Below are 27,614 nucleotides of genomic sequence, written 5' to 3' on the forward strand. Positions count from 1 at the left end.
ATCTCATGTCACAAAGAGTTTATATCACTTATATCTCATGTCACAAAGAGGTTTATATCACTTACATCTCACATCACAAAGAGGTTTATATCACTTATATCTCATGTCACAAAGAGTTTATATCACTTATATCTCATGTCACAAAGAGGTTTATATCACTTACATCTCATGTCACAAAGAGTTTATATCACTTATATCTCATGTCACAAAGAGGTTTATATCACTTACATCTCACATCACAAAGAGGTTTATATCACTTATATCTCATGTCACAAAGAGGTTTATATCACTTATATCTCATGTCACAAAGAGGTTTATATCACTTACATCTCATGTCACAAAGAGGTCCATATCACTTATATATCATGTCACAAAGAGGTTCATATCACTTATATCTCACGTCACAAAGAGGTTTATATCACTTATATCTCACATCACAAAGAGGTTTATATCACTTATATCTCACATCACAAAGAGTTTATATCACTTATATCTCACATCACAAAGAGGTTTATATCACTTATATCTCACATCACACAGAGGTTTATATCACTTACATCTCACATCACAAAGAGGTTTATATCACTTATATCTCATGTCACAAAGAGGTTTATATCACTTATATCTCATGTCACAAAGAGGTTTATATCACTTATATCTCACATCACACAGAGGTTTATATCACTTATATCTCACGTCACAAAGAGTTTATATCACTTATATCTCGTGTCACAAAGAGGTTTATATCTCACGTCACAAAGCTTACAAACCAAAATGATTTCAGTTCAATAACATGTTTTGAATAGGGATATCTATGTACTCAATTACTAAGGAGGAAGACATTTTGAAAATTGACTCTGTTACTATTTTTATGTAGATTCATATCATGACATATTTACAATGTTACGAGAATGTATCTATTACTTAACTATGCTACATGTACACAAACATATTATGGCAATCAGAATTCTACTTTTCACCTGATACTTTTGAAAATAAGTCTTCAAAAGGATAAAGTTACACAATCAGTTAAAAACAAAACCTATGTCATGACCCTCTCATGCCTTTCCTTACGCATGTTTTCATAAATCATGCAGTTACAGCGAGTATTTTTCCATGTAATGTCGGTCTGTGTTACTGATGATCCTTGGGTATTCACCTCTCTTGTTGATATTACTTCTACATTGTTTGCTGCAGATTTGAATGCATATTTTGAATAATATCTTTTATTTCTTTGTTACAGCCTTTCAAGACAGAATTCTTCAGTTGACTCGGCCAATAACTCACCAGGTTGGCATTCTGAGATTTGGTTTTTTAAGATGGCAGCTTTGTAAAAAAGAAAGTCATGAAATTGTCAGTTTTAAGCTGTTATTTCTTTTTTCCATTTAATAGATTATAAATAATGGAACTTGACATAGTATCTCATTAACCCGCATCCCGTGGGGATCCGGGTTAGAATAGGTCCTCAGTACCCCTTGCTTGTCGTAAGAGGCGACTAAATGGGGCGGTCCTTTGGATGAGACCACAAAAACCGCGGTCCCGTGTCACAGCAGGTGTGGCACGATAAAGATCCCTCTCTGTTCAAAGGCCATAAGTGCCGAGCATAGGCCGAAATTTTGCACCCCTTCACTGGCAGTGATGATGTTTCCTTATGAGTGAAATATTCTTGAGAGGGACATTAAACAATATTCAATCAATCAATCAATCATTAACCACCCCCTCCCCAAAAATGGAACTCAGTTCATCTTAGAAAAATGTATGTAAAAGACCCCTTCATCTAAATAGTGTATGAAAATGAAAATTATGAATTTCACATTTAGTTGAAAATATATCTGATGGACCCCAACCAAACATAACCTAATAACATAACCTAGGAGATGCTGACCCAAGCAAACGTTGGTCCATATACAAGACAATGCTTCAGGTGCTATTTGTATAATTATGCCTGTAAAATTGTCGTGTACAGAATGTGTGTGTTTCTAAATTTGGAGTAGATGAGATCCAGTTCCAGCCAGCCCTGGTCAGTGTGTTTCACAGAAGGAATTCAGATGAATTGTCTGCAAAGGAGACTGTCAAGGAGCACCTGTGGAATGTCCATTTCTCAGAATTTGGGAGGTAAGATGCCTAATGTCACACTGTTCAATATACGATGTAGTTTAGAATGATTTTCTGCATTCATATTTAATTTAATGTAAACCAACAGTTATTTGAGATGACTTTATTTCGCAATACTGGTTTGTGGCAACAAATTTTCATGACTGAGATAATCTTAAATAAGCAAAATATAACAAAATATTTTCTATTCTCTTCTGACAGATTGACTTTGTAAAAACAAGAGGCCTACAGGTCTTATCGGTCACCGGAGTATTTGTATCACTAGGCCCAAGGGCCTCTTGTTGAAAATACATTATCAACATGTATGTTTCACACCTGCATATTTCATGAAGCACATTAACGTCATGCAAGATTACAACAAAACCAATTTTAAAAAATCTAGATATTTAAAACCAATTCCAGATTCTAGAATTTACCTCCAGAGGTGATTTGAATTCATATGAATCCAAGATGTTTGAAAACATTTGTTGTAAGTTAATGACATTTAAGAAATAAAGTTTGCTTTTGAAAAATACATGAGGTTGTGTGAACTGCAACGCTTAAAGCCCGCATACTTCATGAAGCTTTGAATTGTTAGCAGTTTAATGTTATACATGTATGACAAAAGTCAGATTTAGGATGTAGGGGTTTGATTTTATTATTTGAGGGAAGCTGTATTTTAAATTTAAATTTATTTTAAATCCCAATCGGGTGTGGTAATCAAATATGGCTTAAATTCTTGTTATAATTGTTTTTACACTAATTATCCGGACTTTGTTACATTAACATAAAATGTACTTTCTTCAGAGGTTGGATTTGAATTATTAATTTTTGTAGGGGTGTGTGTATGTATAGAACCCACAAAACCCAGGAGCTGATCTTACAGGGGCTTCCAGAGAAATTCCGTGGAGAGATATGGATGCTGTTTTCTGGTGCCATAAATGAGGTTGGATCAACATACTGTAGTGTGATTAACATTATACACACTGTCGTTGATGATCAAATGTATTTTTATCTCGGGTAACTTTTTTTATGACATTGTGCATTCAACAGAACATTTTTGTTGAGAATTTATTGCTAGGTGTCTGTAAAACTTTTTACATGTGCAATATGGGGCATAATCTCAAAAACTACTAAGCCAATATCAACCAAGCCTAGCACAAACACAGTTTTGAAAAAAAGGCATACAGGTTTTAATTATCATATCATTTTGTCTGTTTTATGCGCTTCTTATTGTCAGTTTGTATGAAAAGTTAAATCGTTAAACACTCAGTAAGACTTTGCAATTAAATCAGAAAGGCTTATGCAGAGACCGAAGATCTGTTATAGAATTGCAGGAAAACTACAAAATTTGTTTAGATCTCTTGTACTTTGATATAATTGTAAAAAAAGAACTTGTAAGAGGTGTGAGACGTATAGTACGATGATTCATGGTCTATAGGTACATGCCTGAAAGTTCAACGAAGGGAAATGTTATCAGTGTTACATCAATGTTAGTGTACTATAGATTCACAAATAATTGTTTGCCTGTTTTATGCACTTAATTCTTATTGTCAGTTTGTATGAAAAGTTAAATCGTTAAACACTCGTTAAACATGCCTGTTTGCGTAAAATTAGTTCTGTGCTCATATCACATTAAAATAAAAAAATTCATCAGTTTCAATATCTGTTTTTCCAATGTTTTTAGCTTTGATATCTAACATACAAATTATAATGATAAGCCATTTTTTCATTAATGTGCAGTAGTTGTGAGCAGTGCATTTATAAATATAGTATGTCTGTTTTAACAGCTTAGAATTCTGACAGACATGAAAGTAAAATATAGATATAAAAAATAAATTTCATTTTAGAAAATACATGAAGGGTTTGAACAGCAACACTTCACGTCGGCGTACTTTTCATGAAGCACCAATGCTAATCACTAATGCTAATCACTAATGCTTCATGAAGCGTGCTGGTGTAAAGTGTTGCAGTTCATACTCTCGTGTATTTTCAAAATAATTTTACTGTTTTGGAAATTTATATATCGCCAATTTTGTTGTTCAAGAATTCATGAAAATTTCCACCTGCCATTTTTGAAAGGGATAAACCATCAGTCTTTCAACCTAGCTCTCAATATTGCCACTTATCCCAGCACGGCTGTTTCAGGCTTCAATCTTTTTTCAGATGGCTACAAACAAAGGCTACTACAGAAACATGGTGGAACAGAGTCTTGGGAAGTACACACTGGCTAGTGATGAAATTGAAAGAGATCTTCACAGGTTAGGCTGCTAGTATGGCTGATTTGTTTGTTTGTATTAAAGTCCTGTTGAAAATTTTCACTTGTGTAGAGATGTCACCAGCTGTAGGTGAAGTACCACAAATGTAGACCTATACTTAGCACCCAGGGCGGTAGCAGTGAGGATTCTTTAATGTGCCAACACCTGCCGCAACATGGGACCTCTGATTTTAAGTTCATATCAGAAAGACCTGTGATTCTCACTTTAAAATGTTGAGCGTTTGGTAAAGGATCAATCACTACCTATATTGCCACAGTCATGGCACAAGCAGGGTTTGACACGGCCATAGCACGAGCAGGGTTCGACTTGACATGACACAAGTGGAGTTTCACACGGCCATGGCATGAGCGGGGCTCGAACTCACTAGAGCACTCACTACCTATTGACACGGCCATGGCACGAGTGGGGTTTGACACAGCCATGGCATGAGCGGGGCTCGAACTCACAACCTCCCAGTTATGGCTGAAGTGTCGTTAATTTTAATATATTTGAATAAATTATGATTCCTTGGAAAAGAATGACTAGAAATCAAAAGATTTCCCATGGGAGAACCTTTTAGAATTTGTTCAAAAGCACTAAGATGATTTAGATAATTTAAATTTTTCAAAACAATTTGCAAGCATGGTGAGATTTGTAGTGTATGAGTTGTTGAATGGAAGTTTTGTTGCTGTTGGACCACTTTTAGTGTACCAAGCGTAACTGATATACAAGTCACAATCATCGCTGACGAACAAAGTAGTTCAGGAGGATGTCGTGGCCCATGGATCCCTTAATGATTTAAAAAAATAAACTAGAAATACTAGACGAAATGTGTATTTAAAATTTACTAATTGTAATCTTTGTTTAAAGTATTTTAGACTTTTTCCTGTAATCCCATGTATTGCTTTGTTTTTTTATGATTATGTTAATATGATAATAATTACAATTCAGTTCAATATCAAATATTTACACTGATATTTCATTATATAATTGTATTAGTTTTCTGCTAGAATTTAAGACATCATTACATATATTACGAGATAAATACATGCATTATTAATCTTAATACTTTTAATAAAAAATAGATAATGAAATAGGGGTATATCAAGTGAACTAGAAATTTTGTTAAAGTTTGTAAATGTGATCTTAAATTTTCCTGAAATGTACCTTACATATTGGAATAAGCGTAAAGAAATTCCTTGATTTTACATGAATACACTATAATTTCAATTCAATCCTACATAATTTACTCAAAAGTACATGCATGTATGATTGTTTTTTTCTCTCATTAAGTGAAACTCCACCCACCGAGTGATAAGCTCCACCTTCTGGGTTGACTTTCTGAGACCTCTTTGAATTTCACGTTAAAACTTTTGCTTTTCTGGGTCTGCCTTGGTAGTACTGCACCAGACGCAGATCAGAGTTAAGAAGTGGACCCAGGGTTTGCGCTCTGTTAGACAATGTGTGATTGATGTTGTAATTCTCTGTAATAAAACAGTCAGATATTGTATTGAAATGTGAGTAATATGTTGCGTATAATGTAGGTCTCTGCCCGAACATCCTGCCTTCCAGTCGGACCTTGGAATCGGTGCTCTGAGGCGAGTGTTGACAGCTTATGCGTGGAGGAATCCCACAATAGGTACACGCTGTAGAAAATCTTACTATACCCCGCTAACAAAGTATAGGGGGAATACTGGTATCACCTTGTCTGTCTGTCAGTCTGTAGAAAGAATTTGTCCAGAGTATATCTTTTAACACCAGTGAACAGATTTGATTAAAACTTTGTGTATATATTATTTTAATGAAGTTGTGTACCTATTATTTTTATTGAGGTTTTTAACATTCGAAGAAGTCATGGATATTTTTTCCATTTTCAGGGGAGGGTATGTGTTAGGTTGTCATTGTCCGAGTATATTTTGATAACTATTTATTCTTCAATGAGCACAAATTCACTGTTTCCCACCATCCAATGTTCCCTACGGGGGGTATATTAGTCCCATTAGGACAGTTCCAATTTTATGCTAGAAACAAAGGTTTGTACCATTTCATGTTATGTGAATTGTCATAGGAAACTGTATAGATCATGTATTATAGCAGATCGGTATAGCAATATTTAAGAAAGAAAATCCTCACACCATGCCAATAGAGACAGCTGAATTTGATCTATAACCTGGGGTGGTGTTTTTCAGTTTACTGCCAATAGAGGGGTGGTGGTGTTTTTTTGTATACTGTCAATTGAGGGAGCTGAATTTGAACTTACGTGAGGTGGTGGTGTTTTTCAGTTTACTGTCAATTGAGGGAGCTGAATTTGAACTAATGTGGGGTGGTATTTTTCAGGTTACTGTCAATAGAGGGAGCTGAATTTGAACTAACGCTGGGGTGGTATTTTTCAGGTTACTGCCAGGCGATGAATATTGTAACCAGTGTGGTGTTTTCAGGTTACTGCCAGGTGATGAATATTGTAACCAGGGTGGTGTTTTTCAGGTGACTGTGCCTGATGAATATTGTAACCAGTGTGCTGGTTTTCAGGTGACTGTGACTGATGAATATTGTAACCTGTGTGGTGTTTTTCAGGTTACTGCTAGGCGATGAATATTGTAACAAGGGTGGTGTTTTTCAGGTTACTGCACCTGATGAATATTGTAACCAGGTTGGTGTTTTTCAGGTGACTGTACCTGATGAATATTGTAACCAGGTTGGTGTTTTTCAGGTTACTGCTTGGCGATGAATATTGTAACAAGGGTGGTGTTTTTCAGGTTACTGCACCTGATGAATATTGTAACCTGTGTGGTGTTTTTCAGGTTACTGCTAGGCGATGAATATTGTAACAAGGGTGGTGTTTTTCAGGTTACTGCACCTGATGAATATTGTAACCAGGTTGGTGTTTTTCAGGTGACTGTACCTGATGAATATTGTAACCAGGTTGGTGTTTTTCAGGTTACTGCTTGGCGATGAATATTGTAACCAGGGTGGTGTTTTTCAGGTTACTGCTTGGCGATGAATATTGTAACCAGGGTGGTGTTTTTCAGGTTACTGCTTGGGGATGAATATTGTAACCAGGGTGGTGTTTTCAGGTTACTGCTTGGCGATGAATATTGTAACCAGGGTGGTGTTTTTCAGGTTACTGCTAGGCGATGAATATTGTAACCAGGGTGGTGTTTTTCAGGTTACTGCTAGGCGATGAATATTGTAACCAGGGTGGTATTTTTCAGGTGACTGTGCCTGATGAATATTGTAACCAGTGTGCTGGTTTTCAGGTGACTGTGACTGATGAATATTGTAACCTGTGTGGTGTTTTTCAGGTTACTGCTTGGGGATGAATATTGTAACAAGGGTGGTGTTTTTCAGGTTACTGCTAGGCGATGAATATTGTAACAAGGGTGGTGTTTTTCAGGTTACTGTCAGGCGATGAATATTGTAACCAGGGTGGTGTTTTTCAGGTGACTGCTAGGCGATGAATATTGTACATGTAACAAGGGTGGTATTTTTCAGGTTACTGCTTGGCAATGAATATTGTAACCAGGGTGGTGTTTTTCAGGTTATTGTCAGGCGATGAATATTGTAACCAGGGTGGTGTTTTTCAGGTTACTGTCAGGCGATGAATATTGTAACCAGTGTGCTGCTGCTATATGTCAGTGAGGAGGAGGCCTTTTGGTTGTTGACATCCATCTGTGAGAGACTCCTTCCTGACTACTATAACACCAAGGTCGTGGGGGCACTGATTGACCAGCGTAAGAGATTTTAGGAGCTGCATTTTATGCCCATGTGATTAAATGTTTTTTGATTATTTGACAACTGTTTATTCAGTTTAACTTGTAGCCCCCCCCTTTTTTTTTTCTATAAACTGAAGTTTATATTTATAATGGTGTTCTGAGGATGTTAATATGTAGTCCTGGTTTTATTTGTATATTTAGTTTAACATATAGCCCTGTTTTTTTGTAGAGTCTTTATTTCGCTGTTTTTAGGATGTTAACTTGTAGTACTGGTTTTAATAGAATCTTTATTTAGCCATGTTCTGAGGATGTTAACTTGTAGCCCCCCCCTTTTTTTTGTAGAGGTTTTTATTTAGTCTTGTTTTTAGGATGTTTTAAACTAGGAGCCTTGTTTTTTTTTTTTGTAGAGGTCTTTGAGGACCTCATTAACGAGAACCTCCCAGCACTGCATCAGAAGTTGGAGGTTCTTGGTCTCCTCACCATGATTTCCCTGTCTTGGTTCCTAACAATATTCCTCAGGTACGTAACAAATCCACCATCTTATCAGTGTTACAGTAGCTCCTAGTGAGGTATGTAACCAATTCATCATCTTATCAGTGTAGCTTCTAGTGAAGTATGTAACAAATTCATCATCTTATCAGTGTGGCTTCTAGTGAGGTATGTAACAAATTCATCATCTTATCAGTGTGGCTTATAGTGAGGTATGTAACAAATTCATCATCTTATCAGTGTGGCTTCTAGTGAGGTATGTAACAAATTCATCATCTTATCAGTGTAGCTTCTAGTGAGGTATGTAACAAATTCATCATCTTATCAGTGTAGATTCTAGTGAGGTACATAGCAAATTCATCATCTTATCAGTGTAGCTTCTAATGAGGTATGTAACAAATTCATCATCTTATCAGTGTAGATTCTAGTGAGGTACATAACAAATTTTATCATCTTATCAGTGTAGCTTCTAATGAGGTATGTAACAAATTCATCATCTTATCAGTGTAGCTTCTAGTGAGGTATGTAACCAATTCATCATCTTATCAGTGTAGCTTCTAGTGAGGTATGTAACAAATTCATCATCTTATCAGTGTGACTTATAGTGAGGTATGTAACAAATTCATCTTATCAGTGTAGCTTCTAGTGAGGTATGTAACCAATTCATCATCTTATCAGTGTGGCTTATAGTGAGGTATGTAACAAATTCATCTTCTTATCAGTGTAGCTTATAGTGAGGTATGTAACAAATTCATCAGTGTAGCTCCTCCGACCAAAATCTGTCAGCTCTGTAGGAAAATGATTGTGTTTTGTAATTTGTCCTTCTAACTAGATATTTCTAGCTGTGGTGTGCTGTTTGTAGTTTGTCCTTCTAACTAGACATTCCTAGCTGTGATGTTCTGTTTGTAATTTGTCCTAACTAGACATTTCTAGCTGTGATGTTCTGTTTGTAATTTGTCCTAACTAGACATTCCTAGCTGTGGTGTACTGTTTGTAATTTGTCCATCTAACTAGACATTTCTAGCTGTGGTGTACTGTTTGTAATTTGTCCTTCTGTCTAGACATTTCTAGCTGTGGTGTACTGTTTGTAATTTGTCCTTCTGTCTAGACATTTCTAGCTGTGGTGTACTGTTTGTAATTTGTCCTTCTGTCTAGACATTTCTAGCTGTGGTGTACTGTTTGTAATTTGTCCTTCTAACTAGACATTTCTAGCTGTGGTGTACTGTGTGTAATTTGTCCTTCTGACTAGACATTCCTAGCTGTGATGTACTGTGTGTAATTTGTCCATCTGTCTAGACATTCCTAGCTGTGGTGTGCTGTTTGTAATTTGTCCTTCTAACTAGACATTCCTAGCTGTGATGTACTGTGTGTAATTTGTCCATCTGTCTAGACATTTCTAGCTGTGGTGTACTGTTTGTAATTTGTCCTTCTGACTAGACATTTCTAGCTGTGGTGTGCTGTTTGTAATTTGTCCTTCTGACTAGACATTTCTAGCTGTGGTGTGCTGTTTGTAATTTGTCCTTCTGACTAGACATTTCTAGCAGTGGTGTGCTCCCATAGATAACACACAATATGAGGATTTTTGCTTCTCTAGTAATTGTTGACCCACCACCCACTCCCCCAACTGCTGCAAAAATGCCAGGATTTACCCCAACTAGTGCCTATGCAGATATATGAGAAATTGTTATGTATATAGGTGTACCTATTTACATGTACTGATTTAACCCTTTCTTTACCATACTGGTCATCTGCCTACCCCAAATCGTGGTACATATATGTATATACATATTTAAATTGATTTTAAAGATATTGTCATCTAGTCTTTAAAATCCTCTAAAATATTGCCAGTAGAGAAAGGGTCACTTATTCAGTAATTGATTTGATTAATCAATTTACTTTTAAGAATGTCAACCGTTAATTTATCACATAAAAGATAAGCTTTTAATTATGTTTTTAGGGTGAAATTTAAACAAAACTGTTGATATAAATGCTGCAGAGTTTACATAGCAAGTACCAGTCGTGATAGCTCAGTGGTAGAGCGTTTGCTTCATAACCGGGAGGTCGTGAGTTCGAGCTCTGCTTGTGCAATATGGCCGCATCAGACATAAACATACTAGGTAGTGATTGCTCCTTCATCAAACACTCAGCATTAAGAAGTGAGAATCACAGGTCTTTTGGATATAACCTTAAAAACAGATGTGCCATGTTGTGGCAGGTGTTGATATGTTAAAGAACCCTCGCTGCTATGGCCCTGAGTGCAAATCATATAATTAGTCTAAGTTTGTGATACAAAGAAATAAATAAACAAAAGCATATTAATAAGTTATGTGATTGAAATCACAAATCTTGACACATTTTATTTTTGTACCTGACTTTTGTAAGTTTCCCTTTTAGTATACATGTAAATTCATAAAGTGCATAATGAAAAAACATTTATTAATTCTCAAACTGGTGTTTGCACTAAATACAGCTGACCTGTCCAATAAAATTCAAGTCTAGACTAGTCAGTGTAAGAATTAAAATGTTTAACTGGTAAAAATGTTTTAGCATTTGCACATACTAGGCCTGGTCTACAATATCCTTCATTATTGAAAAGAAAAGAAAAAAAGTATTTTGTAGATCCTCATACAAAACTTTTGCCTTCTATAAGCTTAATAGTGTCAGAATAATAAATAGTTTGCTTCTGTAGGTCTGTCCAAACATGTTACCCTGGAATCACAAGTACCTGCATGCTAATTAAATCACCTCATTTCTTGGGATCAAATTTTCGTGGAAAAAACGTTGAAAAGGTATTGCATGAATTTTTTTATCTGTCACGAGTGCCCTGTCTAATCAACATATAGACTGGTACACTGTCACGAGTGCGAGCACCCTGCCTAATCAACATATAGACTGGTCCGCTGTCATGATTGTCACGAGTGTGAGGTCCTTGCCTAATCAACATATAGACTGGTCTGCTGTCATGAGTGCCCTGTCCAATCGACATATAGATTGGTCTACTGTCACGAGTGCCCTGTCTAATCAACAAATAGATTGGTCCGATGTCACGAGTGTTAGCGCCCTGTCTAATCAACATATAGACTGATTTGCTGTCCTGGGTGCGAGTGCCCTGTCTAATCAACATATAGACTGATTTGCTGTCCCGGGTGCGAGTGCCCTGTCTAATCAACATATAGACTGATTTGCTGTCCTGGGTGCGAGTGCCCTGTCTAATCAACATATAGACTGGTCCGCTGTCACGAGTGTTAGCGCCCTGTCTAATCAACATATAGATTGGTCCGATGTCATGAGTGTTAGCGCCCTGTCTAATCAACATATAGACTGATTTGCTGTCCTGGGTGCGAGTGCCCTGTCTAATCAACATATAGATTGGTCCGATGTCACGAGTGTTAGTGCCCTGTCTAATCAACATATAGATTGGTCCGATGTCACGAGTGTTAGTGCCAGCTGTTTAATCAACATATAGACTGGTACACTGTCACAAGTGTTAGCGCCCTGTCTAATCAACAAATAGATTGGTCCGATGTCACGAGTGTTAGCGCCCTGTCTAATCAACATATAGACTGGTCCACTGTCACGAGTGTTAGCGCCCTGTCTAATCAACAAATAGATTGGTCCGATGTCACGAGTGTTAGCGCCCTGTCTAATCAACATATAGACTGGTACACTGTCACGAGTGTTAGCGCCCTGTCTAATCAACATATAGACTGGTCCACTGTCACGAGTGTTAGTGCCCTGTCTAATTAACATAAAGTCTGGTCCTCTGTCATGAGTGCCCTGTCTAATCAACATATAGACTGATTTGCTGTCCTGGGTGCGAGTGCCCTGCCTAATCAACATATAGACTGATTTGCTGTCCCGGGTGCGAGTGCCCTGTCTAATCAACATATAGACTGATTTGCTGTCCCGGGTGCGAGTGCCCTGTCTAATCAATTATGACAGGTAACCACTAGCCATGCTAACGCGTCATTGGAAATAGCAATGATGAGAAAATCTATACTTAGACCCACATATCATCTTCACACACTTGCAATGGAATGCTGACGAAAAAATGTTGCAGATAGTTTAGAATTTTATTACTAATATAGCTATGATAGCTTGATATAGAATATATGTAAAGACAGAATTTCTGATGACAAGACTAAAGACAGTAAAGTGCATTTAAATTTTTATTGATACCCGCATCATCAATGTATTGTCTATGGTGTCAAAAATATTAATTTTTTCATATTTATATGACCTTCTTTCTTTGATCCACCCGTTTCTTTGTAGCTCACTTGAGCCTTCGGCTGAAGTGATATCGAGCTTTTCTGATCAAAATTTGTCCTTTTTCTGTCGATCATTGTCGTCATCAGCATAAACTTTTCACATTTTCATCTTCTTCTCCAGAACCACTGGACCAATTTCAACCAAACTTGGCACAAAACATCCTTTGGTGAAGGGCATTCAAGTTTATTCAAACAAAGGGCTGTGCCTCCGTAAAAGGGGAAATAATCACAAAAGTACAAAAATAGGGTGGGGTCATTAAAAATCTTCTTCTCAAGAACCAATGAGCCAGAGGAGCTAAAATTTACATGAAATCTTTCAGACATAGTGCAGATTCAAGTTTGTTAAAATCATGACCCCTGGGCATAGGATGGGGCCACAATAGGGAATAAAAGTTACAAAGATAATGATATATAGAAAAATATATTTAAAAATCTTCTTCTTAAGAACCATTGGGCCAAAGAAGTTTACATTTACATAAAGGCTTCCTGACATAGTGCAGAATCACGTTTGTAAAATCATGGCCCATGGGGGTAGGTTGGGGGCACAATAGGGACCAAAGTTTCACATGTGAATGTATCTGAAAAATCTTTAGGTATGGGCCAAGGTGACTCAGGTGAGCGATGTGGCCCATGGGCCTTTTGTTACGATTCATTTTTAGTGTGCGTGTTTGCTGTGCGTAGAGCTGTACAGTAAGTTTTCTCACTGTCATGGCGGTGGTGGTTACCTGTCCTCGAATTTCTTAACGGCAGCGTTTAGAATCTGTAAGGGCAGGCTATATCCAGTCTAAGTCAACATAAAAAAAAAGATAACTCCTGGTACAGTCAAGTTAAAAAAAAAAATGAAAAAAAATAATACTTTCAAAATTTGATACTTTTGTTCTGAGAAACTATTTAATAACTTTTTTGGCCTTATTGGATTTTGATTCCTTGATATTTCATTTTATTCTGTTCATGGAGTATTTAATTCTGTGAAAGCAGGGGTATTGAATTCTGTGAATAGCAAAAAAATTTAGAATCTGTGAAATTTTGTGATATTATAAACAACAAGTTAAAGTTGAATAAAATTTTCGGATAAGTTTTTATCCCTTGACATCTTCCCATTATATATACGTTTAGTGTAGAGTAAAATACGTGTCAAAAGCCAAAGAGTCCCTGCCTTTATTGAGATTGAAAATACGCCCCCACCTGTTGGAGCCCTTGTTGAAATTCAAAATATGGCCAATGGTCCACTTGTTTTTTCTCCCCTATTTGTAATTTTTCAAGAACAGCAGTGTATGTTGTAGATTAATATTGATATTTGGCAGATAGGATTTTTACTTGTACTTGCATGTTCAGTAATATCCTTGGTATTAATAATAAACAATTTAAAATAAAATAATTTAAATGACTTTTTTTCTAATCTTCTTACTAGTGTGATGCCATTTAACTGTGCAGTGAGCATTCTGGATTGTTTCTTCTACGACGGAGCCAGGGTATGTAAAAATACTAGTTGTGAAATCTGTGTTATGGTGTTAGTTGTGAAATCTGTGTTATGATGTTAGTTGTGAAATCTGTGTTGTGATGTTAGTTTTAAAATCTGTGTTATGATGTTAGTTTTAAAATCTGTGTTATGATGCTAGTTGTGATGCTAGTTGTGAAATCTGTGTTATGATGTTAGTTGTGAAATCTGTGTTATGATGCTAGTTTTAAAATCTGTGTTATGATGTTAGTTGTGAAATCTGTGTTGTGATGTTAGTTTTAAAATCTGTGTTATGATGTTAGTTGTGAAATCTGTGTTGTGATGTTAGTTTTAAAATCTGTGTTATGATGTTAGTTGTGAAATCTGTGTTATGATGTTAGTTGTGAAATCTGTGTTATGATGCTAGTTGTGAAATCTGTGTTGTGATGTTAGTTTTAAAATCTGTGTTATGATGTTAGTTGTGAAATCTGTGTTATGATGTTAGTTGTGAAATCTGTGTTATGATGTTAGTTGTGAAATCTGTGTTGTGATGTTAGTTTTAAAATCTGTGTTGTGATGTTAGTTTTAAAATCTGTGTTGTGATGTTAGTTGTGAAATCTGTGTTGTGATGTTAGTTTTAAAATCTGTGTTGTGATGTTAGTTGTGAAATCTGTGTTATGATGTTAGTTGTGAAATCTGTGTTATGATGTTAGTTGTGAAATCTGTGTTGTGATGTTAGTTTTAAAATCTGTGTTGTGATGTTAGTTGTGAAATGTGTGTTATGATGTTAGTTGTGAAATCTGTGTTATGATGTTAGTTGTGAAATCTGTGTTATGATGTTAGTTGTGAAATCTGTGTTGTGATGCTATGCCATTGATTAGGTTTGATGTACATGTAGTGAAATTACCAATGGTGGTTTTATAGCATAGCAACACTCGGAAGATTGCTTGTCCATTGTCTGCTGTACTGCGAGTCTGTCCATCAGTCTGTTCATCTACCACACCTAAAACCTTGAAACTGACAAAGCTTTGATTTTTATCATGAATTGTATGTTCCTTGTGTGAAAGTCAATTTGATTTATACAATGCAGACTACAGATGCCTTCATAAATGACTCATACGTTTTTTGGAACATTCTAGTTTAAGCCTTGAAATGAAGTTACAATTGAACTTAGTTATCTCAAACATCCAATATCTCAAATAACATAGATATGTCGAAGTCAGTTGAAAATCCCAACTACATTTACTTTATATATCTTAGCCTCAATATCTCAAACCCTTGGCTGCCTTGACATTTTTAGCTCACCTGAGCTGAAAGCTCAAGTGAGCTTTTCTGATCGCCTGTTGTCTGTCGTCTGTCTGTCCATCTGTCTGTAAACTTTTTATATTTTTGACTTTTTCTCCAGAACCACTGGTCCAATTTCAACCAAACTTGGCCAAAAGTATCCTTGGGTGAAGGGCTTTCAAGTTTGTTCAAATGAAGGGCCATGTTCCTTTCAAAGGGGAGATAAACACAAAAATGCAAAAATAGGGTGGGGTCATTTAAAAATCCTCTTAAGAACCACCAGGCCAGAAAGCTGAAATTTACATGAAAGCTTCCTGACATAGTGCAGTTTCAAGTTTGTTAAAATCATGGCCCCCGGGGGTTGGATGGGATCACAATAGGGGATCAAAGTTTTACATACAAATATATAGGAAAAATCTTCTTCTCAAGAACCACTGAGCCAGAAAAGCTGATATTTACACAGATTGAAGTCTTTTAAAATCATACCCCCCCCCCCCCCCCCCCCCCCCCCCCCCCCCCCCCCCCCCCGGTTAGGATGGGGCTACAAGGGGGAATCAAACTTTTGCATACAAACACATAGGGAAAATCTTTAAAAATCTTCTTTTCAAAAACTACTCTGCCAGGAAAGTGAAAATTTACATGGAAGCTTTCTAACATAGTGCAGATTCAAGTTTGTAAAAATCATGGCCTCAGGGGGCAGGATGGGGCCACAAGGGGGGGGGGGGGGGATAAAAGTTTTACATACAAATATAAAGGGGAAATCTTTAAAAATCTTCTTCTCAAAATCTACTGGGCCAAGAAAGTGGAAATTTACATGAAAGCTTTCTAACATAGTGCAGATTCAAGTTTGTTAAAATCATGGCCCCCGAGGATAGGATGGGGTCAGAATAGGGGATCAAAGTTTTACATACAACTATATAGGGAAAATCTTCTTCTCAAAAACTACTGGGCCAGGAAAGTTGAAATTTACATGAAAGCTTTCTTACATAGTGCAGATTCATGTTTATTAAAATCATGGCCCCCTGGTGTAAGATGAGGCGACAATAGGGGATCAAAGTTTTACATACAAATATATAGGGAAAATCATTAAAAATCTTCTTCTGAAAAATCATTGGGCCAGAAAAGTTTACATTCACATGAAAGCTTCCTGTCATAGTCCAGATTCAATTTTGAAAAAAGAAACCATGGCCACCGGGAGTAGGTTGGGGCCACAATAGGGATCAAAGTTTTACATGCGAATATATAGGAAGAATCTTTAAATATATGAGCCAAGGTGACTCAGGTGAGCGATGTGGCCCATGGGCCTCTTGTTTCCCCTAGTACTATCAAGTTTGAGATAACAAGGATTGAATATACATGAAATAATTGATTGTTTTAACATTATTGCAGAAGGAGAAATAGATTGTTTTAGTGTATGTTGTTTATTGAGCTTCAGACTGTATCATATTATGGCAATTTCCCACCCAGAGAAAGTACTCAGTCCCTTATCGTTGCTTACAACACTGCATGTTTGGCCAGATGGACTGTTCATTTCTATAAAGGCTGTGTCGCCTCGGTTCATATAGGTGATGAGAAAACCCGTTCCTGAACCACTCTCGTTGGCGCCAGAGCCAGTGGCCTTCGCATTAGAGGAGGTCACACTCATAATGTATCCATTTCGTAACATCCTGGTGCTGCACCAGCTGTCATGATGAACCTGTGTGACCCAGAGGAAGGCATAGAGACCGGTACTCGGTGCAGTAAAAATCCCATTGCTAGTGTTGTACCCATTGCCGTAGTTACCAAGGACTTGATTGTATAGGAGTTTGTTTCCGATGTGATTGTTTCCACCCTTGTGTTCCATGTAGGCACTGAAAGCAACATTTTGTCCGATTTGTCTGCCTGTAAAACAAATTACACCAATGTACTGATTTAAATTTACATCTTGTCCTACTTGTCTACCATGAGTGAAAAGTTCTCGAGTGGGACGTAAAACAATATACATCCTACTAACCAACAAAATAAAAAGTTGGGCAAAAACTGGTTAAAACTAGAACCAGGATGAGCCAGTTGTCCCTGTTCTGTCAATTTCATATACAGTCAAATTTTGTTATTAGGTCACCTGAGTAAACTCAGTTGACCTATTGCAATTGGTTGTCGTCGTCCGTCGTGTGTTAACAATTGAACATTTTTAACTTCTTTAGATAACTATACTGGTCCAATTCTTTTCAAATTTGGTATGAAACATCATTTGGACAAGGGGGACATAAATTGTAAATTTCAGGACTCCAGCATCCCTGGGGCCCTAGGGGCGGGGCAAAAACTGCCCAAAATTGACCAATTTTCAAAAATCTTCTTCTAAAAAACTACATACATGTAAGAAAAACTAAATGCATGGTGATGTAGAGCAAGAAGGCCTCTACCAAAATTGTAAATTTCATGATCCCTGGGGTAGGGGTTCTGACCCCAGGGCGGGGCCAAACTTGGTATATAGTGTTTATGTGTAAAACACTTAAATAACATCTTCTTTAGTGCTATTGATACTAAATTGAAAGTAAATAGATATTTAAAAAGAGCAGGTAGTCCTTTACCAAAATTGTAAATATGATGATCCCAGGGGTAGGGGTTTTGGTATCAGAGTGGGGCCAAAATGGTCATTTATTAAATGTGTGAACAATTGACATTTTCAACTTCTTCTTGATAACTATCATTCCAATTCTTTTCAAATTTGGTATGAAGCATATTTGGAACAAGGGGGACATAGATTGTAAATTTCATGATCCCCGGGGTAGGGGTTCTGACTCCAGGACGGAGCCAAACTTGGTATTTAGTGCTAAATGCATAGAGCATGTAGTCTTTTACCAAAATGTAAATTTGATTTTCTCCAGAGTAAAGGTTCTGACCCCAGGGTGGGGCCAAACTTAGTATATAGTATGTATGTGTAAGTTTGTTGATACTATATAAAATCTAAATGCATACTTAGGAATAGCAGGAAAGGATATACAAAAAATGGTGAATTTCAGAACCCGGGGGTAATGACTTTGGGATGAGTCCAAATAGGTTATATCTTTTGATATTTTATATTTTGAGGGCAGTGAAGTTTTAAGAACACATCACTTTTTTGGCACGCTGTTTTTGGCTATATTTAGCTCTAAAACTTCATAGTTATTTCGGATTTCAAACATTTCGGTTGAGCATCACTGAAGAGACATTATTTGTCGAAATGCGCATCTGGTGCATCAAAATTAGTACCGTATAAGTTTTACATTATGACCCCTGGGTCGAGGCCTCTGCTGGTGGACTGTTAGTCCCCAAGGGTCTCTACAGCGCAGTAGCTAAGTACTTCGTTACTAGCTTGAAAATACGGATGTATATTTAATTGCTGTTATAAAATCTAGAAATTCATTTCAAAATTAAGGATTATCTCCCTCATGCATAGCTCTTATCCTTGGACGAATTTGGCTCCACTTTTTTGGCACGCTGTTTTTGGCTATATTTAGCTCTAAAACTTCCTAGTTATTTCGGATTTCAAACATTTCGGTTGAGCATCACTGTGAAGACATTATTTGTCGAAATGCGCATCTGGTGCATCAAAATTGGTACTGTATAAGTTTTACATCTTGTTTATACTGTTGCTGAACATTAGAATTTAGCTTAGATATTCAGAACTGAATTTTTTTTCTAGATTTCATAGCCCATGGAAGTAGTGATACTATAGTGTTCAGGTGACCGATAAGGCCTGTGGGCCTCTTGTTTCATACTTGGGGGCATATGAAAGGTAAACATAACGAACAGTGATCAATCTCATAACTCCTATAAGCCTTATAATATACCTTTGAATTCTTATTTTGTGTTCATCTTACTCAAAAAGGTACTAAATTTACACATATACCAAGTCTCATTAAAGTAGATGTAGTTATTAACAATAGATTAACAGCAATAGCAGATCTTGAAGTCAACCGAATGACTCAGATGACCTAGAAATAATCTGACTTTATAAACCATGTGACTCATACCTTGTCGAGAATTGGTAGGACATTGCCTAGACACATAATGGCAGATGTCTTCAGACAAAAGAGATTCTCCTCTTGGAATGGATGCAAGCTGCTGGAGGCGTTGATTTGCTATGAAAATTTCAGAAGATTTTAAAACATTGTCTTTTTTCAGTTCGAGGATCTGTTTCTGCAGGTCAGAAATGGTTTTCTGGTTTTTTAAATTGACAGCTTCCACCTCAGCGTATTTGGCCCAGAGTGGAGAAATCTGTTTCTTTATTTCCTCCTTGACAGCTGCCTTGATATCCACTTGGGAAAAGGAAAAATCCACACCACAGCACAAGAGAATAAAAATCAGACAACACATTCTGTGGTTTTAGATTAGAGTTTTTGTGTAGAGTTTGTACATATGTCATCAAGCATTTGTTGTACAAGGGGAGTGGACCTGGTGAGAAAATGAACATTTGTAAGAGCTGAAATTACTGCACTCATTTGGCTATCTACCTTACAGTAACAGAATGTGAACCCTGAAGGTTATCATCAAACATTGACATGCTTTAGGCGTGGGTGTACTACATGTATTGAAGCAGGGAAAGGCTATGATTGGCATCAGATATTAATTTTGTATTGTCAGTTTATCTCTTGACCACAGCTAGGTATCATTCAACTTCTCTCCAACAGATGTCAATTACCATTTAAGTTTCAGCTGTTATTTTTTAAAAACATTTGAACAAATGACAGGATTAAGGTCAACACAGGACAGGCAGGGGACATCAAATCAGTTGGTCTTGCATCTGTACTGACTATATGTTATTCCAAATTAAATTTGCTGTCAGATATCAACATTTTCACATTTTAATGAAGAATGAATCCATCAAAAAGTTCAGACTATATGTATTTTTTTACACACATTTTTAAACTGGGAATTATGGTTCATTTAAGGAGGCACGTACTCTACATCGTCATAATGGCTGACTTCCTTTAAAACCATGCCATTGGATGAAAAAATCAATATCAGCAATATTGAACTTTTCCTTTTCAATTTAGATACCTAGCCAAGTAGCTCAGGGGTTAATTAGCATACCGACTGCTGAACTGTAGGTCGCAGGTTTGAGTCCAGCAGGGATTTTAAACTTTTTCCAGATTATCTTCTTCTAAAACTGTATATTTTGACAAAATGAAGTAAATTTGAAAATTTTCAACTTCAAAATATTTTTGTACATATATCCTCCACTTTTCATCTACATCAAATTTCTCTGGGTGTAGCATTCCTCCTTAAGCAATAAATGTCACAGCTACAAGCAAAATCAAAGTACTGAGAGAAGTAAATGTTACAAGTGCAAGCAAAAATAGTTATCTGACTACATAAGCCACACATTTTAAAACAAAAGAGCATATTTCTCGTATGGCACATATTTTCTAATTGTCTGAATCTTCATCCTTAAGAAATTTTAACCTAAGTTTTATAGTATTTGCTATTATTTGATGTCATCATAATCAGAGATTTGGGATCTTATAGTTTTAGTTCATCCATCCGTCTGTTTGTGTGTCTGCCAAAAACTTTAACAAGTTGGCCATAATTTTTGAATAGATGGTGATAGGGCTTTCATATATAAAATGTGCATTCCTCATGACTAGACCTTTATTGTAGTACCAATTTTTTTTTCCTTTACCTTAGGGTTTGACCTACTTTCGAAAAACTTTAACCTTGACCATAACTTTTGATTGAGCAGTGATAGGGCGTTCATATTTCACATGTGCATTCCTTTTGATAAGACCTTTCATTAAGTACCACAGTTTTTTACCTCATGACCTTGGAAAATGTAATCAACATTTGAAAAACTTTAACCTTGGCTATGCATTTTCACCATACACTGATACAGAGGCATCAGTGTTTCACAAACACATAATTGTATATGTTCATGTAGACTACTGTTATTTAAATTTTCCTCTTGTTACATGAAATATGATATTGATGTAGAGCTACATTAATATGATTGTATGAAACTTAGTTTCTAATGCAATGAATTCTTAATGTAGGTAATTTTTCAAGTAGCCTTGACAATTCTGGACAACAAGCAGGCAGAACTACTTGATGCAAAAGAAGAGGGGGAGGCCATGACGATTCTGAGTTCTTACCTAGAGAATGTCACCAACAAAGACTCTACAATGCCTCACATTGTCCACACCAACACCATGTGTAGTGGTCTGTCGGAAAAGAAAGAGGTGAGATCTTTAAAACAGCAACATAAAGTTATCCCTGTACCCTTACCGCTACTGTAAAAGTCAGAATATTACACAAATATTTACTTATCTGAGGCCAATGTGACACGGATTGCTTTAGCTACCTCAGAAGTGTAATATTACTCAAACTCGGAGAGCAAGATGAATTATGTACTTTAAGGATAGCTAATATACAGTTGATGACATGTTTTAGGTCAATATGATGCTTTAGTTGCCTGAAAAGTGCAATATTCACCAAGCCTGGAGGACTCCGAGGGCAGCTAAGGCATTGTGTTGACCAAGAAAATGTTATTGCTTGTTTTACAATTTCATTGAATCATTTTAAACATTAAAACTGGCTACTAGAGCCTATGAAATGATTCCCAGTCAGCCATTTTTGTACACAGATACAGTGCAAGGCCTAGTCAGAAGTGCTTAGAGATGCACATTTTTGTTGGGAGTTGAACTTAGTTCATCTTTGTAATTTATATAGACACAGCATGCATGGATATATTGCAAGGGACGTTTGAGTGAGCCGCATCACACCTTCACTTTTCTTTGATGTAGAACATATATACTAGAAATCATCCACTAAAACACATAATCCTCTATATTCAAAACTCAATTCCAATACATAAAGATTTGTTTTATTAAGTATAAGCAGCATCGTATGAAACAGAGATAATATGGCTTTTTTTTCAACTTATTGTATATTCATATATAAGATATACTTCGCTTAATTTGCCGACATACTGCATAACACTCTAATTTTCTGCATAGAGTAAATATTAAAAATAAATATACAAATTTATTTAACCAATGTTAACTGCACAAATTTAGTGAAAATAAATCTATCATGATTTTTTTTTTGAAAAAGCAGAATTACTTTCATATATGAAAGGTGAAGATAACAAACAGTGATCAATTTCATAACTCCTATAAGCAATTCAAAATAAAGAGTTGGGCAAACACAAACCCCTGGATATACCAGAGTTGGGATCAGGTGCCTAGGAGGAGTAAGCATCCCCTGTCAACTGGTCACACCTACCGTGAGCCCTATAACTTGATCAGGTAAACAGAGTTATCTGTAGTCAAAATCAGTGTGCCAAGAATGGCCAAACAATTGGTATGAAATACATCAGGCAGCATTAGACCCAATGATAGTTTGTACTGGTAAAAGGTAAACAGAGTTATCCATATAATTATCATTATATAAGTTTTTTTCTTCACATATTTGAAAAGTTCCTCTTCCCTGAGTACTTTCTGTACTTTGATTTACTATTTTGACTGAATGATTTAATACATCAAAAGTTGCCACTATAACTTACTAAAGGATGCCTAATTGCTCATCTTTAGATTGGGTTCAGTGTTACAATAATTGTTACTCCAGTGCATAACAGAAGTCGTCCTTTCTTTTCGTCCATTTTAGAGTTAGACCTAGATAAAAGTGATTAGAGACACACGTTTTTATTGAATGGCCAAATTATTTTATTCAGTTATATGACTTAAAAAATTCCCAATTTAGTTTTGGTCTAATGTTGGAAAAAATAAATTTTATATTCACTTTGAAGGCATATGCAGGTGAACATAATGTTCTTTTTTTTGTTTCTAGTTTTGGATCAGGAAAATGATACATACTAGGTTTTGTAGCCCTTAGGGCTTGTGATACTTTTCACTTTATGTACTCAGGTGAACGATAAGGCCTGTGGGCATCTTGTTTGTAACAAATTCAATTTGTCAGAAAAGAGTAGAAATAATGTTATACATTGTTTATTATAGTTTTGAATAAAAGTGAGTAAAATCAATTTTGAAGTACAAATTTTCTCTGTAAATTAACAGTCTTGCTTAAGTCCTTTGTGCTGAACACCATGAATGTGTAGGGTAAGTGAATGGTCATTCAGCCAATCAAAGTGTCAAGTCTAGTGACATGAGAAATAAGGAAATAAATTATCTTTATTTAGGCCAAAAAAATCAAATACCTGTTTCTCAAAGAGATTTTCTTTTTCTTTTTATCTAATAATTAAAAAAAAAACAAGATGAGGGAATATGTTTTTGTGCAAAACCCTTAACTTTTAAATAGTTCCAGTAAAGAGCAAGAGGAAAAAACCCTCCCACAATGCACCTTGACAGAATAACTGTCTTTTTGTATCTATACAGATATTAACACTATATATTGCTATGAAATATTTCAAACATAACCTGACCAGCCATTTAACTGTTTACCCGGGTCTTGATCATCTAGACGTTTGTGTATATATATACCCAGGGAGTTACAATACACAGATGTCTGGATGATCAAGACTGTTTACACAAAAATTAGGATGATGGGACCCAGACTTAATCAAAGGTACGCTTATACCTACAGGAATACAATGTATTTAAAATGCAATATGGAACCAAATTTTTTTTCTTGAATTGGAAGAGCACATGAGAGAAATCTTATTTTATTCATCGAAGGCTAAAAATAATTAATAAGCATTGTTGAAATAGATGTGGGCAGGCCTGAGAACCATGTAATTAATATTATTAGGCCTTAGTAAATATATGATTTTACATTGATTGTGTCTATATATATATATAAGGTGTATAACTATTTAAGGTAAATAGTACAAGTGGGGAGAGAAATGATATCTGTCACCGGATACAGAAAGCATGAAGTTTTAATGTATTAGCCTAATGTAAAATCAAGAACTTGGTAATTTAAGAAAATAAAAAAAGATTCAATCTATTCCCATCCTGTACTTTGTATTTTGTGAATTATGCTAAGTTATCATTCTACACAAAGTTTTATGAATATAACATAATAATTTATAAATGTCAGTGATTTTCTTAAGGACTGCATACATGTTGTTTCTGACAGCTAGTTTCTCTTAAATCATTTTTCATCTCCTCGATAAGAAGAGTTTTTGTATGATTTCCAAAATACTAGTTGGTTGAAAATTTTCTGTTGTAGTAATATTACCATACGTTGTATATTGGTTTGGGTAGCTCAATGGTTAGATCATCTACCTAGTAATGCAAGGGCCACAGGTTCGATACCCGATAGTTAATTCCCAAGATTTTTCTCTCAGTCTTTGCCACAGTCATTGTACATATATTTATACATGCACAACTTACTGAAATATGTTAACTCTAAAACAGACATGGTAATATTCTCTAAGATTTTTTCAGTAGAAACAAAATAGAATGCAAGTGAATTGTAAATGAAATGTCACGAAAAATTATATGTTATTAAGAGAAGTTGAACGTGTCTGTAAATGTGAATTAGAGAAATTCAGTTCAATAAACAGTTGAATAATAACCAGTTGAATGCCTTGAAAATTAATTTAAAATTAGCATGTAATTTAAAATGTCACAAATTCATGCCAAAAGCTCTTTGCAAATACATGTGAAATACTTTCAGCGAAGGCTGAAGTTCATTTAGGAGAAATATTTCATTCAGAATCTGCATGGTGTTAATGTTGTGGATTTCTGTACACTGAGAAAAATTAACCCCATGATAATATTGTCCATAAAAAGGAGAAAATATCATTTTAAACATATAATGTCAATCAATTAAGTTTCAATATGACCAGCATGGTTTTCAATACAGCTAGGAGTTTCGAGATATGGTTCACTCTGACCTTTACCTCGCGTTGAACGTAATTTGTAGGGCATGACATCACTTCCAGATTACAATAACAACCAAGTAAACAAGCATGGGATACTTCCAATGCTATCAAATTCCTGCATTAAAATGCTATTGTTCAGAGAACGGAACCACTACAACCATTCATAGGAAAATGCAGTTGATTAAACTAGTTGGCGAGGGAAATAAATCTAGGGAATATCGGTAAAACTTCACGCCTTGCATTCAATGATATGTCTATATAAATGTGCCTTTTCCGTTCCATCTAATTTACGTCCATGCAGGTACTAACTAGCACCAATTTTGACTTGTTGTCATTGTAGGACTGCATATAGCTCTTTACGGACTGTCTGCTAGCAAAACACCATTTATATAGATGTCAACTTCGCTCTACATGTTGGTTACTATCATATGATCGCAGTGTATAAACGTCAAGTCTAATCGGTCGTTCCGGCACATCCCAAACGTTCCGTATTGATTGAGACAAAATTGAATTGAAAGCATCCCAATTACTGTAGATTCCTAGATTCACGTTTTTGAATTTATTATCACTTAATTTCGCGAGAAGCATCACCCATGAAAAAAAATATCTCGCTTTTATTCTTACATTGTTGAAATACATGTTAAAACAATTGATCAATAGACCAATCGCAAATTCATGATCATGGCTGCGATTTGACGTCCATGAGGCATTTTGCGATTATAAGCTAGTACTCACGTAAAATAAGAGAACTACAGTACTATACTATGTTACATTTGTAGTCTTGATTAAGTTTTCTTACATTTGGAAAAGATTTGAAATTCATTATTACCATCATGATGTTTAATTAGCGGAGACTAAATGGAACTCTCCAGTCATCATAATTATACTTATGTTCTTCTGGTGACTTACAGAAGTATTGTTAATTTATGGAGTGATATTGCTGCCACGGTTTTTTGAATGGCTGAAGTTTTTTACATTCAGTGATTATGGGGCATCTTCACCCACACTAAGATTTTGTGTGGAAATCGTGAATGTTATTTCAATATTATTACTCTGGTGAACCCCGATTAAATTCATTCACTGTAGTACACTGGCTGGACCATATATAGTGTTTTTATTTTGATTGTAATCCAGCATGGTTTTTTTTATTTTGCCTGCAGTCCATGCAGCATTATATCTTCATGTTGATTGCAGCCCAGCAAGTTTTTTATATATTTTGACTGCAGCCCAGCATTATATCTTCATGCTGACTGCAGCCCAGCATTATATCTTCATGTTGATTGCATCCCAGCATTATATCTTCATGCTGACTGCAGCCCAGCATTATATCTTCATGTTGATTGCAGCCCAGCATTATATCTTCATGTTGATTGCAGCCCAGCATGTTTTTTTTATTTTGACTGCAGCCCAGCATTATATCTTTATTTTGATTGCAGCCCAGTGTTGACGTGGCTGAATTGATCGATGACAGCTACAGAAAATACGGACACATCTCTAATCAAGACATAGACAAACTACGACTGAAATATCGCCTTCATGTCGTCCAGGTTAGTAGAACTTTGTTCACCTGTATACAGATTTCTAAGGCTTACCTGAGCTGTAGTGTAGTGAGCTTTCCTTATCTAAATTAATCTGTAGACTGTTGCCATTATCAGCAATGGTCATTTCATGGGTTGAAATTTGTGGCTTTTCACTTAAGTCAGCTTGTGACATCTCAAGAGTCACAATTATCATAATATGTCAAAATTAATATGAAAGCACTCTTGTGTAATTTATATAGTTTCAGTTTTGTTCGCACTATGACTTGCAGTGCATAACTTTCACATTATGTAGGAAAATTGAGGAAAATAACAGTTTAAAGGTTACAATTTTTCATTTGCTCATGCAGTACATGAACTTGATTGAACAGATTTAAGTTGGTTCAAACTATGGCCCCTGCTTAGGCATGACCACAATAAGGGTTTAGTGTTGCATGATAATATGACATATTTTATTAGGAAAATGTTTTAAAACTATGATTTCAACAACTGCCAAGTTCCAGTCTGTTGGAATGATCATAGGGAAGTGTCCTCATACAGCGTAGATTCAACTGTCATCATTTCATGATCCTGGATCTAGAGCAGGTACTCGGTGAATTGTCATTGTTTTATGATCCTGGATCTAAAGCAGGTACTTGTTGAATTTTCATCGTTTCATGATCCTGGATCTAGAGCAGGTACTCTGTGGGTTTTGAAGATTTCCATTCTTACTGTTCCATACTTACAA

The 27,614-nt window shown here is 35.9% G+C and overlaps 2 protein-coding genes across 3 annotated transcripts in view; one reads left to right on the forward strand and one right to left on the reverse strand.

The window, feature by feature from the left end:
- The window catches only part of LOC125647437 (TBC1 domain family member 9-like), a 70,373-nt gene that overhangs the window by 30,009 nt on the left and 12,750 nt on the right, over positions 1–27,614 (forward strand). For both annotated transcript variants that reach the window (XM_056142569.1, XM_056142570.1), the window contains 10 exons: positions 1,244–1,290; positions 1,995–2,115; positions 2,932–3,040; positions 4,261–4,355; positions 5,897–5,991; positions 7,937–8,083; positions 8,473–8,584; positions 14,234–14,294; positions 21,556–21,741; positions 26,786–26,896. In XM_056142569.1, the coding sequence (XP_055998544.1) occupies positions 1,244–1,290; positions 1,995–2,115; positions 2,932–3,040; positions 4,261–4,355; positions 5,897–5,991; positions 7,937–8,083; positions 8,473–8,584; positions 14,234–14,294; positions 21,556–21,741; positions 26,786–26,896 (1,084 nt within the window). The remainder of the gene's footprint in view (positions 1–1,243; positions 1,291–1,994; positions 2,116–2,931; positions 3,041–4,260; positions 4,356–5,896; positions 5,992–7,936; positions 8,084–8,472; positions 8,585–14,233; positions 14,295–21,555; positions 21,742–26,785; positions 26,897–27,614) is intronic.
- LOC125683592 (uncharacterized) lies at positions 16,950–19,985 on the reverse strand. Its single transcript, XM_048924906.2, has 2 exons — positions 19,540–19,985; positions 16,950–17,425 (listed from the first exon to the last, which is right to left on the reverse strand). The coding sequence occupies exons 1-2, from the start codon at positions 19,880–19,882 to the stop codon at positions 16,986–16,988; spliced, it is 783 nt and encodes a 260-aa protein (XP_048780863.1). The 5' UTR covers positions 19,883–19,985; the 3' UTR covers positions 16,950–16,985.

Source organism: Ostrea edulis, chromosome 6 (genome assembly GCF_947568905.1).
Source record: "Ostrea edulis chromosome 6, xbOstEdul1.1, whole genome shotgun sequence".
In the NCBI taxonomy this organism is placed as follows: domain Eukaryota; kingdom Metazoa; phylum Mollusca; class Bivalvia; order Ostreida; family Ostreidae; genus Ostrea; species Ostrea edulis.

Coding starts and splice junctions, on each gene's coding strand:
- LOC125683592 (XM_048924906.2), bottom strand. CDS start 19,882: ATGTGTTGTCTGATTTTTATTCTCTTGTGCTGTGGTGTGGATTTTTCC. Junction 17,426..19,539: donor TCCTACCAATTCTCGACAAG/GTATGAGTCACA, acceptor TTTGTTTTACAG/GCAGACAAATCGGACAAAAT.